The sequence below is a fragment of the Cyclopterus lumpus genome, chromosome 2 (genome assembly GCF_009769545.1).
Source record: "Cyclopterus lumpus isolate fCycLum1 chromosome 2, fCycLum1.pri, whole genome shotgun sequence".
Lineage (NCBI taxonomy): Eukaryota > Metazoa > Chordata > Actinopteri > Perciformes > Cyclopteridae > Cyclopterus > Cyclopterus lumpus.
The window spans coordinates 5,922,459-5,936,652 of record NC_046967.1 but is presented as its reverse complement, the minus strand read 5'-3'; the positions used below and the strand labels follow the sequence as shown (position 1 = coordinate 5,936,652).

Below are 14,194 nucleotides of genomic sequence, written 5' to 3'. Positions count from 1 at the left end.
TATTACTGCAACCCTCTGTAATCAGGGGTTCCCTCACACAGTATTTAATGTTGCTATTATACTACGTTTTACTGATAAAAACGCTGATTTATGACATTGTGTGGCAGCAGCAAGAGGGGTTTTGTTGGAATGCTGTGTATGCTGTGATGCCAACGTGGCTCAACGGTCCCCCGTATGACTTCTCTCCCAGCTCTAATGTACGCCAGCATCTTTGGGAACGTGTCCGCCATCATCCAGAGGTTGTATTCCGGTACAGCCAGGTATCACCTCCAGATGCTCCGGGTCAAAGAATTCATCCGCTTCCACCAGATCCCAAACCCGCTGAGGCAGAGGCTGGAGGAGTACTTCCAACATGCCTGGACGTACACCAACGGCATCGACATGAATATGGTACGAGAAGAGTGTGTGTGTGTGTGGCCTGTCTTTAAAACAAAATATATAATATCAAGTTTTGTTTGTTGTTGCTTTCTCCTGTGCTGCTTCTTCTCTTTCCAAAACGTTCAACTATCCTGTCGAAAAAAATAGCCGTAACCACATCGTGAAGAATTCTCGCTATGTCACTGGCAAAGTATAATGTTGGCATCGTGATTATACTGGGCAGGTGAAAATGAAAGCCCCAGTTATTGCTTCTGCATACGGTAACTCTGGCTTTTCTCATCATGATACTTACTGTCCATGCTACTTATATAAGTTTGTCTCTTCCATGTCCGCTTCATGTCAAATGGAATGACCCCGCCACTCTGGTAAGAGCAGGAGGTACATGTGTTGACTCGACTAATGCCGATGTGAATGACCCTCAGTAGTAGAGCTTCCCCTAGTTGTGTTTGATTCCAGTAGTGGAATGATTTCAGTTATTTGAGTTGAGAAAATAACGGATGGCATTCCAGTTTGTTTAGTTATTTCCCCAAACATGCATGACGTTGTCTCACCTGTTAGATACATGAACACGTACTGTAAACGGTTGCTGTGATGCCACATCATAGATGGATTTACAGTATCTACTTGTGCATGCCAGTTACTGCACACACAACACGGCCACATTAAAGGGATAGTACGGATGTATTGAAATGGGGTTGTATGAGGTGTTAATCCATAGACGCTGTATTATCTACAGTAGATGGCAAAGTCCCAAATCTAGAGCAAAGCTGCTGTGGAAAGGGGCAGCAAATTGTATTTTAGACACCAGTCAGTCACAGTTTATATGTACACTAAATGTATAATATAGTAATTTCTCATCAGACAGCCCTTTGCAACATTACCTATCTCTCTTTAAAACTACAAGACTCCATTGAGAAAAACAGTAATTTAACTTCATAGAACACACAAAATGCGGTTCTACTTCTGCCGCGATGGGTTAGTTTGTGTTATTGTGTGACTTTGGTGAATCCGAATCTAAATATATCGTAAACTTATACTGATATAGAAGATACATTGCTTTGCTGATACTCCGGTCACACAATGCCACTTCAAAACGTCCAAACTCTCCCTTTAACCGTGAACTTGCACGTGGCCTTTTGAAATCGGTGTATTCAAACGCAACCCCTGTGATATTCATACTGGTACCAGAACCGGAGTGAATCACGCCTGTGAGAGTGGGCACAGCCTCGCCGGGCGCTGCCAGGTTTCCCTCCCACTGTGGGAGGCTTGGCGGCACGCTCCACGGTGGCACCTGCGCTTGCCAAATGTTGTTCAGTCTTTCCTTTCCAAATCTACTGTTCAGTTTTTGTTCTGAGCAACAAAAAAGATTATTTTGAAAACCGAGGCAGTAAAACAGTTCAGGCTACATTTCTTTGTGCCATGCTCGTGTCATTAGCACATTGTGTCTTATGTGTAAATGACAAAGATAACAAATGTGTTTTTTTTGTTTCACCTGTCCCTTATATGTCCCCACCTCTGTGTCTGTTATGGTGTTCAAGTCCTTTACAGTCAGTTCACGCTGTTTTGTCACTGTATTTGTCTTTAAAGGGTAAGTGTACTATAAGTCTTTTTCATGCATCAGAAGCTCCTCCTTAAAAAAAATGTTTCCTTTCCTTTATAGGAAATTCAATGTAACTAACTAATGCTAACTCAGATGGGTACGGACGCTTGACCAATCGTAATCAAATTTCAACATTTATTGCTTATTTCTTTTTTTTTAATATATTTCAATAAACAGACTACCTTTGATACAATATTGAATATTGTTGCTTCTTACACCAGGTTATCATCTCAGGACATAAAGGCAGTGAAACACAAACGGAGAGAATTTTTTGACAGAATTTTTTTTATTGCCCCCGTGTTTTCACTCTGCTGTCATTTATCTGCAGCTTCTCTGTTTCTGAATGTTCTTGTCTTGTCTCTCGTCTGCTGCTTAACAGTAAAACAGTCTAGTGTCGCTCTGTGTTGAAAGACATCGCAGGGTACGATCGGTTTTGAGAAGAAGGAAAGAACACAAGTGGCAATTGTATCAAATTTCTCTGAAAAACAAACAAATTGGCCTGCAACTCCCCCCCCCGCCCCCAAAACAAAAATTCAGCACACATTATGAATCCCTGCACGCCAAAGCTCCGACAGCTTTTTAAAGATCCGCCCCGTAACCGCGTCCGCTTTGACCCGTGTTTCACACGCAGGTCCTGAAGGGTTTCCCAGAGTGCCTGCAGGCAGATATCTGCCTCCACCTCAACCAGACCCTTCTCGAGGGCTGCAAGGTATTTCAAGGAGCCACCAAGGGCTGCCTCCGGGCCCTGGCCATGAGGTTCAAGACCACCCACGCGCCCCCAGGAGACACCCTGGTCCATGGCGGAGACGTGCTCACCGCGCTCTACTTCGTCTCCCGCGGCTCCATCGAGATCCTCAAAGACGACGTCGTCGTGGCAATCCTCGGTGAGTTTGCTACATAGTTGGACACGCTTGTTTGCATTCTTGCCAATAGTTGGATAAGAGAAGAAATACCCGCTCTCAGATATTAATATCTGGTTTGTTTGCCAAAAAAAGAGATTGGTTATTTACGTGCTGGAAATATTTCCTGGGTGAGCTTCCTGACTTCCTGGAGTCACATTGTCAGGCAACTAGGGTTCCCCTTGCTTTCAGTGTTCATGCTAAGCTAAGCTAACTATGAGGTGGCTCTAGCTTTACCGAATATAATAAGTGGTATATGATTCAATGATCTATTACACAATGATGCACCAAACAATCATTTCTTTTGAAGTGCCTTGGTTGGCAGCTCTGATCCCTAATGGGTTTGTTGTAATAACCTCTGATGGAAAAAAGAGAGCGAACGATTGCTTTCAAATAGAGCCGTGTGACAATAGGAGAGGGATGGAGAGCTGAACTAGGGAGAAAGACAAGACAGGCGACGGCAGAGGAAGAGGAGGAGGAGGAGAACAGGGGCCAGATGGAGGAATCGGGAAGAAGACGTTTGTCAGAGTTCCACGTGGTTGTCAGTACGGTGTGATGCGGTTCTTAATGACAGGATCCACTTGTGTTCATCAGCTATCATCCCAGCAGCCAGCAGGTGTACCCACAATCCTTTTCTGCATTCCTTTTTCTTCCAGTGACCGCTTTTATGGGGCCAGTAAGATTTGTCAAAAACCAGTGACGCATTAGGGTCATGATGGGGTGAATTGTAGGCCACATGCACCTCTGCACATATTCTCAGCTACAGCAGCAGAACTGCTGAATACTACATTTTCATATGTGCCTTTACATATTTTCATATGACACGACGCTGACAGTAATAGTATGATATTAATCTGAAGAAGATGGAAACAAGTAATTATCAAATGGCTCAATGCCGGGAACAAGATAAATGTGACACTCGGCAAACACCAAAAAAACAAAGAGTTTGAAATGACCATAAATAATAAGACCAGATAAGAATTCATTCCTATGGAGAGCCATCCTTTCTCCCCAAAGTGGTAATTATATATAAAAAAGAAAATACATTGAGATGCTGTAGAAAAATTGTATTTTTAAATTGTACACAATATATAGAAATGAATTATTATGAAATGTTATTGCTTAATTTTCAGAATGAAATAGTTTAATTGAATATTATTTTGTATTTGAATAACTTGTATATGACTTATTTATGACTTATTCATGCCATTTCATGAAAATACTACACCTTGATGTTTTTCATTCATTAAAAAGCAGATAGTGTAGGATTAATTCATAATAACTCATAGATGAATGCAGACTATTGACGTTGCCGCTTCAACCACATTAAAGATTTCAAGTGACATTACGAATCCAAATAGAACCACGAGATAAAAAGTGAAATTATGAGCTCAAAAGAATGTATATTACATATATAAATTCATTTGAATAATTGTAATGTAAGAAAATGGTATGCACATTAATACACCTTTTTTCATGATTCACGAGCAATATAGTTGTGTCATATTGAACACTTTATGGTCCCTGGCTTCAGCGAGTGTGGCGAACCCTGCAGCCGTCCCATGTCGGTCACTCCACACTAAACGGGAATGTTTGGCCTGTGACTGACTGACTTTGTGCAAACCCTTTTTTAGATGGCTGCGATACCCTTCAGCCTCTTTAACATTCTATCATTCTCTTTATAGCTCATCGCATATGTTCCCCCAGCAACAGTGGATGTTGTTCCTTTAGAACAAGCCAATGCTAGATAAGATTGATTAGCTAACGGGAGTCGGTCACTTGTGTCTGGTACGACAGGTAAGAACGACATCTTCGGTGAGATGATCCACCTGTTCACCAAGCCGGGGAAGTCCTGCGCCGACGTGCGGGCGTTGAGCTACTGTGACCTGCACACCATCCAGAGGGAGGAGATCCTGGAGGTGCTGGACATGTATCCGGAGTTCGCCGACCACTTCCTCGCCAACCTGGAGCTGACCTTTGACCTCCGGGATGAAAAGGTAATCCGTACGGCGGTGCCACAACCAACTCTGTGAAATGGAATCGAAGGCTTTTCTGTCAAATCCATCTTTTGTAATTCTGCTTTGCCGTACAGTCCTTGTAGATAGATGAACATTTATCTCTAATTAAGTTCAAACGTTTAAGTAGAGCAGAGGGTTCCTCTTCATCCTGCATATTCGGTTCGACGTGGTTCTAATCATTGTCCTCTTACAGACGACTGATTCTAACGTGGACGACATCGAGGGTCGAAGACGGGTGTCCTACAGACGGAAATCCTCCACAGGTCAGCTTGAGACGCAACATGGCTACTGTGCATCACATAATCATGTTTATTTTATTCATAAAATACTCACTGTTCCTGTTGCTCTAATTCATAGCGACATATTCAAGGTAGACTGGCGCTATAGGATTGTTAAAACGATGGAGTCTGCTCCCAGATATCAAACCAGGCCGGTGTGGCGGCTCGATTGGAAACTTTCTTTTATAATGCAAACTATTTATATAAAACTTAAGCGACATGTGTTTCTGAGAACTCTTTAAGAGAGAGATAAGCCTCGCAGCCGCTTAATCTCTCGGTAATTTTGATTGACAATGTTTATTAGGGTGCATCAGAATTCAATGCAACATTTTAATGTAAATATATCTGAACTGTCTGGGGTTGCATTTCGTTCGAATGCACATAAAAATGATTTCTGCAAAACTTTTAAAATTTGCATTTTGGGGTGTTTTCAGAACTCCAATTGACAACTTCACAAGGCTGACATAAAAATGCAAGAAATTGCCTCGAACCGTGACAAGGCTCCGATAGAACCGGGTCGCTTGGCATGCAGTCACAGTTGTCATACACGGATTACACGGCATTGCTGGTAACCCCCTTCAGTCATAAAAGCTGATGTGCCGTTGCATGTGTTGTAACAACATGAAATGGAACACTTTTAGCACCCAGACGGATCAATATGCTGGAAATGTGTATTTTGATGCACTCTTAACGTTTATTTCAAAATGTTTTCGGGAGTTTCCAGAGGCTGTGACTCACCAATGGCAATGGTTTGTGGTCTTAAAGGTTTTGCACCGTTGCCTTTTTATCCATTTAAAAATATTTTTGGTCCAATCAAATGTTTTCTGGTCATAGTTGGTGCTTAAAACTGAAACGTCAATGGGGTGAATGAATGAATAGGAAAATCACTTCCCTAACCGTAACCGTTCCAACATTGTTGATCTCTATTAAGACTCTGACTAATGTTGCTTTTTATATTCTTCATATCTAATAGGGAACACAACATGAACTACAATTACATTTTTTTTTGGAAGGGAGTCTGTTGCACTCGATAAATGATCATCTGAATTCTCCTGCATAACGGGCAAAAAGACGTGTGCGTGTTGTTGTGCTGCAGCAGCCGCCACGTGTCACCTGATGTCAGGGAGGTAAACACCGAGGACAGCTGTGCATAAGGACACTGAGCTCTGGGGCTGCAGATTGATCTCAACTTAGTCCTGCTGCCTCCAGGTGGCTGAAAGAGATCCCTCATACAGTACCAAGCAGCTGTGGACTCCTTTTCACTGGGATACGTGCACACAGGTGTGATGACACATTGACATTATGATGATTTAAGGCTCCCATTAGTTGGAGGGTTTAATTAAAATAGTTTGTTATTGCTGAGTCCACTTAACATCCCAGTGGACTTTTGCTGGGGCTTGCTTAATAACCAAATGATGGTCCCATCAGAGGGATGTTTCATAACTACCTGATTACCAGTTAAACTGGGCTTAATTCAGTAAATCGGGCTTATTTTCAGGATTCTGTGTCATAAAAAAGATTTAGATCAATCTGAGCCATCATAGGTTATTCTTGTGAGAAATTGTGTAAAGTTCTTAAACTCATCAACACTTGATCTCTTTTTGTGGCTTTGTTTATCCTGGTCCAGTTCATTAGGCTCATTCAATAGAGACAAACCTCCCTCAGTACTCCGTGTGCATTGTAGTTCGACAATCTCTCCACATCAGGTGCCCGACAGGTAAGTGTGATGACAGACGACCGTGTGTTTGAGGGCAACCGTGAAAACTCCTCCACACAGCAGCACCTTGGCTTCGATTCAGGCAAATCGAATTGCGTTACCATGGTTACAGGAATACAGCAGCACCATCTCCCAATATAACACAAGTGAGGACAGAGAATGTACCGCGCTGATCCAGCAGCCTCCGTCCACTGACTGACACCTGCTGATCACTCGACTGACACGACACACCCTAAGTAGTTTAGATTATAAAAAGGCTCGCTGCCAAGTTTGTCCTCAGTTCAACCCTAAAGCAAAACACTCGCCACTTGTTGTCAAAGATAATGAGGCTGGCCCGACATCCCCAGAGGAAGTTTAAGCAGAGCACACTGCCTGATTTTCACTTCTCCCTGCAGGCTCACACAACAAGGAGCCGGCGGGTGCCTACTGCGATGCCAAGCAAGGGAGGCACGTCTTCACCCCCTCGGCAGCCGAGGAGACGAGGGAGTCCGCCGTGGAGGTGGAGGTGGAGGATGAGGAGGAGGAGGAGCAGAGGCCCTTGTGCGCTGGTGTGCTGGGCTACCCGGTGGTTAGGGACCACACCGTGGGCGCCGGGCTGAGCAGCGCTCCAGACGCGCAGGCCGGAGACAGCGCGCCGAACCAGACGTATCAAGGTGACGAAATTCTCATTCAGTCTTTTATTCAGGGTTTAATTTTGGCCTTTTTTTTTTACTTCCCCGTCATTCAAATAAGTGTTTATTCAAAACTAATTCTTCCTTTTTTTGGAATGTCACACCTAAAATCTATTAAAAATCCCAAACAGGGATTATGTGTCATTATGGTGGAACCTAAAACCCACTCGGTAATAAAACCTAAGAGGATTATATCCAGCGGCCCGGGGTCACCTCTTTTGACCAAATAACGGATTTACAGGAAACATTAGTAAAAAATCATGTTGTTGACACCACTGTGTTTACATCTTTTTAGGAAATGTGAGGAATAAATATGGTTTTAATGGTGAAAATGAAAGACAAAACAAGTAAAGAGTTATGTTAGCCCCAGTAGGTCCCAGTGCTGTGCAGACAGTAGGAGCTGCATCCTGGATGGAGATCCACAGCAAGCTGTGAGGATTCCTCTCCTCCACCGTCTGTCTGCTGCTACATGTCGAGCAAACACACCAGTTTGAAAATGCTTAAACCACCATGAAACCACCATGAAACCACCATGAAACCACCGGGTGTGAACGAAGCTCCTGCTCACACACTGAAACACAACAGCGTTTGCTGCAGGACTCCCCTGGATTTCAACTGCCAACTTGATTTAATTCTATGCTGAGAAGGATGATTTAATGTTATTAATATCCCATAATTCAGCTGTTGCAGCCAAAAGAGGATTTCTGCCAGAGTATGGAGTGATATTGATTCCTATCAATGCCAAATGACAACCTAATTACCAGCCATCCCTTTTTTTTAAATTTATATTAAAATATGTTTGGGGCTTTTTTCGTACCCTTTGATTAGATACAACAGCTAATTGGGACCATTGTAGGTACAAATGTTCAAATAATAAGGAGATAGGAGAGGTGTCAATATTCTGAGAAGGAATTTACAAATAAAATTGAACTACATTGGTTCCCGTTGGAAGGATGTACAGCTACATTGTTTGGTTTACATATAGAGTATGGAAATAAGATAATTGGATCATATATTAAACATGTTACCTGTGTGCCTTATACATTAAAGGGCACTAAACTGTGCAGGAAATGTCTTTATTCTTTGATTTTTGATTTCGCAAGAAAATTATTGAATAATTTGTATATTTGCCACTTCAGTCTCTGAGAAAATTCAAGGCTTCTTCCTTGTTAATTAACTAATTTAATCTTTTAATCTCTAATTATTTTCTCTGAATATTCTCCACTTCCTCCACATGTCCCTTATTCACTGGCGAAGAGAGAAAAGGGAGGGGTGGGGGGGGGGCTCCTGCTCTAACAGGTGACGCTATCGAGAGAACAAGAATCCCACTGAGGGTGTGATTGTCAGCCAGGGTCAGGTGTTTTCCTCTGTATGATAGAGGTTATGATTGAGCATAAACAGATCAGAGCTTAGTAAACTAAATGATGGCAATATGCACTGTTGTAATAACACAGATAATGTACTGTGTGTGTGTGTGTGTGTGTGTCCGTGTCCGTCCTCCAGAGCTCCATGCAGACGAGTGGGTGCGTCAGCGTCCCGACGAGGGCGCGCAGGAGTTGGCGCGGTGTAGAGAGACGCCAGCCGGGGAGGACGACAGCGACACCGATCTCACCTACGGAGAGGTGGAGCAACGGCTGGACCTGCTGCAGCAGCACCTCAGCAGGTGTGTTGGTCGCATAAACAAACTCCTCACACGACATCATGCTCTTTGCTTCATTTACATCCAGGGACATATAAAGTATCAGGATCGTGGTTTTCCCAGACGCCCTCTAACTGAGACTGGAGAAGCTGATGATCCGTGGCCTCATTCATATAATCCCTTCTGGCTTTATCTTAAATCCCATCATATCATTGTTTCAAAGGATATGAGGAAAGTCATGTGGCATTTCAATGAGCTATTCACACCTTTTAAAGAGCAACAACATTTAACGTTGGTCTCCAGATGTTAAAGAGGACTGCATATGTTAAAAGGGTTCTGTAAAGCCTTTGCTGAATGGAGCCTGATGAATGTCAAGTGATGTCACATGAGTCTGCGTCGGTTGGGTCAGAGGACTTTTGTAGTTTAAATGAAAGGAATGAGCGGATGTAAGGTGACAAAGGAGTTAGCTGAGCTGACCCCTGACCCCTCTGCTGCAGAGTAGAGGCTCCAGGCCTACTTAGCCACCGCTAGCATATTGCACCTGAATCTCTGATTTGAACTGATGGTCGGTGGCCGAGTTGGATTGTGGGTAGTGTAGGCACCAGGTTTCAACAAGAAAGAAGAATGCAGGACTTTAAAAAAACGTTGAGCTATGTTCCTTTAGAAATGACTCTTGGCATATAGATAGCGGAACTAAAGACACCTTCAGGCTCATTATAACCATTATAGGAGTTTTATTTTTCATTCATTTAAACAGTCATCTTTCAGAGCTCGCAGGGTAAGCCCCCGTCATTCCGCCTGTAATTGGCTGAATACTTGCACCGAGACATTTTGGGCCAGACACCCATGTGAGCTGCTCGTGTGATTCTGGAGCACTGATACAGATGAGGGGAGGCAGGCAGCGGCTGTCTATTTATAGCGGGGCAGACGCATTGCTAAAGACTGTTAACGTCAATCTGTGAGGTGGGATGGCAGAGGTCATCGTAAAGTTTTGGTGCAATTATTATTATCGCTGCTTCCCTCAAGAGGGTCAAAGATAAATGCATGAGTCTGCTGTGGGCAGACTGATGCATTTTTATTATAGTTTTTAATGCACTATGTATTTGATAATATTCCTAATGCAAAGATAGAGCAAATAATTGTATTAAGTTATGTATAATTAAAGTATGAAGTAGTTAGTTAGTGTAGTAAGTTATAGTAAGTCATGTTGTAGTAAGTTATAGTAAATTATAGTGTAGTAAGTTTTAGTGCAGTAAGTTATAGTGTAGTAAGTTACAGTAAGTTATAGTGTAGTAAGTTATAGTGTAGTAAGTTACAGTAAGTTATAGTGTAGTAAGTTGTAGTGTAGTAAGTTATAGCAAGTTATAGTGTAGTAAGTTATAGTGTAGTAAGTTACAGTAAGTTATAGTGTAGTAAGTTATAGTGTAGTAAGTTACAGTAAGTTATAGTGTAGTAAGTTACAGTAAGTTATAGTGTAGTAAGTTATAGTGTAGTAAGTTATAGTGTAGTAAGTTATAGTAAGTTATAGTGTAGTAAGTTACAGTAAGTTATAGTGTAGTAAGTTATAGTGTAGTAAGTTATAGTAAGTTATAATGTAGTAAGTTATAGTGGAGTAGAATGAAAATTCATAGCAATCAAGTCATAATCATTAAGTCACAGTAAAGATGTCCTACTATACTATGCTATGAAAAGTCCTAAAGAGTCATAGTATAGCACATGGCCACTGCACCACCGACTCTTATGTGACAGAAACAGGCTGAAGCCAAAATGTTGTTTTCACTTCATTGTCCTCTAAAGAGCAACAGGCAGCTTGCAGAGCGACACAGAGGCATCCCCCTCTCCGCTGTCTGGAAGTCTCTCTGCTCGCTCCGTTTGCTCTGTGTCTTTTTTGCTGATGGATTGAAAATAAAGTGTGCCGAAAAGAGGTGATTCACCATGGATATGCCATGATGATGTAACTTGCTGCATTCGGTGATGACACACAGGAGTTGAATGTTGTGGTACATGCTATGAAGACAAGTGTACCTCTTGGAAGTTGTTATTGTGTCTCATGCTCCAACAATCATCACACCAATCAAGTTAAAATCCAATAGAGACACAGACACTGTGGGTGGAAGTAAGACTTTTAAGTATTTTAATTTCCTGAGGCAAATATGTAACGCATATGTTACCTCCTTCTGTTTCATGGATTGGAGTTCCATTCATACATTGTCATATTCATTGAACGTGTTTATGTAACTCTGTAACACTGTTCATTCTGTACATATGACATCTATTGCTTCTGTCCATCCGGGGAGAGGGATCCTCCTCTATTGCTCTCCTGAAGGTTTCTTCCCTTTTTTCCCTGTGAAAGGATATTTTTAGAGAGTTTTTCCTGATCCAATGTGAGGTCCTGGGACAGGGATGTCGTATGTGTACAGATTGTAAAACCCTCTGAGGCAAATTTGTCATTTGTGATATTGGGCTATACAAAAAAAAATTAAACTGAATATAGTTAAAGTACATTTTGATGATAATTCTTCTGCACTTAAGTAAAACATACTCCATTAGAAGTAAAGCTCTGCATTAAAAAAAGGTACGTAAGAAAGATATGTGATTACTTCACTCATTCCTCATCAGAATGATTCTACTTCCTGGAGGACGCTCCATACAAACATCTGCATTTGTAAGGTGGAGCCTCCCCCTAGTGTTTGTTATTAGTATTGACCACAAAATGCATCATCGCATAATAAGAGGGAAACATGGTATACAATATGTTTTTTTTTGGGGGGGGGGGGGGGGGGTGTTCCTGATCCAATGTGAGGTCCTGGGACAGGGAATTATCGATTGTAAAGCCCTCTTAGGTAAATTTGTAATTTATGATTTTCGAACCTTAGTTTTTTCCCCACCAAATACGGTGATTTTGATCCATGTTTTATTCTTTGTCCGTCCATCAGACTGGAGTCCCAGATGACTTCAGACATCCAGGCCATCCTGCAGCTCCTCCAGAGGCAGACCACGTCCGGTCCCCCCGCCTACAGCACTGTCACCTCCAGCCCAGAGTACCAGAGGCCAGCCATCAGGGTCCAGCCAGTGTCCGCCCTCCAGACAGAGCTCAGCCTCGATCCTGCTCCTCCTCGGCCACAGGTACACCACAGTATTTGAAATAAGTAATCAAAACTCTTATTTCATGTAATCTACTGTATTACAGCAATTATAGATAGTGTAGTCTTGAGTCCGACACTAATGCTGTCATGGTGTACAAGATCAAATGATGATGGTCAAGGGGGCAGCAGGCTTGCAGGGTGTCCAGACGTCCCTCTCCCAAGCAGCCTTTTCTGCTCTTCCTGGGGATCCTTGAGGTGTTCCCAGAGCAGTTTCCGGACCAATGGACAAACTTTGGCCAACCAATTCTGAAGAGTCTACTTCTTCAGAGTTCTCCAGTGGGTTCTTAATTTGAAGCCTCAGGCATCAGCAACCCTTCGACCACAATGGAGGTTTTGAGCAGGACCCACTTGGATTGCAGGTCTTGAGCATCCCCCGGGATGCATTCAAAATTCTTCCAATGGCGTTAGTTGCTCAGGGTGCTCAGTCAAACTCAGTCTGGCCTCACGATGGTTGGGCTTACCAGGCCTGTCTGCCATCTGATCCAACTCACCACCAGGAGTGTGAAAGACATGGCCGCAGGTCTGATGAAACAACCACAAGTCAATCAGTGATCTTTGGCCAAGAGTGTTCTGGTACCAAGTCCACGTATGTTTGTTTTGGCCAATCAATAACCAGCACAGAAGTCCAACGACAAATCACCACTCGGGTTCAGATTAGGCGGGCCTCCTCCAGGTTTTTTCCATCATTACCCACGTGAGTGTTGAGGTCCACCAGTAGAACTGTGAGTCCCCAGTTGGAACCCAGAGCCTCCAAGAAGGCCGAGTACTCCAAGCTGCTGTTTAGTACATCAGCACAAACAGTCAGACCCATCCTCTCAGCGAACCTCTTTCTCCGAGATCAGCAAGGAAACAAAATACTGTAACTTTGAAAGATACCCACATGAACTTTAGAATACATGTTTGCATTTAAAAGCATGTCGCATTGAGTCTGATCTGAAGTATTCAAGTTAGTGCCAATATGAGGCGTCTGTATACTGAGGTCCTGACACATTGCAACTCCAAGGCATCGCAAAACACTGTAAATGTTAATATCATGTGCAGTAGGTCAAGAGTCTGCAGTAATATGTACTCGGTACTTCCTTTGATATAACCATTTTCAATGTCTCTGCCAAATGGCTCATGCGTGTGCTTTGTCTTCTTCAGAGCCCCGGCACACAAAAGACCCAGAACAAATCCAAAGAGACCCCCCCAGTCCTCTGCACAGAGACTTTTCCAGATGGGAACATTGTTGGACTGCAGGTGGGCGACACAGAGCAGAGACACACCCCCAACGGCGTGGACTCTGCGGAGCAGCAGCCCCCGAGGTTACCATCCGTCCGGCAAGCTTCTCTACCTGACGTCCCCAGCAGCTCAGGAATGTTGGGACTCTACAGGCCCGTTTCTGACCCGTGGCTTCCAGGAAAGTAGGCGCCCCCCACCCAAGCCCTTCGACGTCGACCAAAGGTCTTCTCTCAAGCTTGACTCAGGGTCTAAGAAAGAGACTGTATATGCAAAGGAAAACAAACTGTAGACTTTCTTCCATTTCTTTTCGGAAATTCTCCCAGCTCCCGCCCTTCCAACTCTGATTTAGATGTATAAAGTCCATTTATACAGAGGTATTTATACATTATATTATTACCATATGTAAAGTCATCATCTACAATGTACATACTTCAAATGGAACACTGCCAGCAACACAAGCACCTGATGTGCTTTTTCTATTATGCATGTTTTGGTTTCCTTTCTTTCTAGTCGCATGTTCCTCACACTGCAACTCCCCAGGCAATCAGCTGTGATCTCGGCACGCTTACAGACGACTGTAGCTATCAAGTCTCATTTTCTAGGACTCTTCCCTCTTCACAGGGACAA

The 14,194-nt window shown here is 43.1% G+C and overlaps 1 protein-coding gene across 1 annotated transcript in view; it reads left to right on the top strand.

The window, feature by feature from the left end:
* kcnh7 (potassium channel, voltage gated eag related subfamily H, member 7) overlaps nt 1-13,753 on the top strand; it is a 57,042-nt gene extending 43,289 nt beyond the window's left edge. Inside the window, exons 11-18 of the mRNA XM_034552297.1 lie at nt 191-390; nt 2,610-2,862; nt 4,675-4,886; nt 5,089-5,158; nt 7,286-7,543; nt 9,065-9,224; nt 12,137-12,326; nt 13,490-13,753. Of these exons, the coding sequence (XP_034408188.1) occupies nt 191-390; nt 2,610-2,862; nt 4,675-4,886; nt 5,089-5,158; nt 7,286-7,543; nt 9,065-9,224; nt 12,137-12,326; nt 13,490-13,753 (1,607 nt within the window). The remainder of the gene's footprint in view (nt 1-190; nt 391-2,609; nt 2,863-4,674; nt 4,887-5,088; nt 5,159-7,285; nt 7,544-9,064; nt 9,225-12,136; nt 12,327-13,489) is intronic.
* The last annotated feature ends 441 nt before the right edge of the window (nt 13,754-14,194 follow it).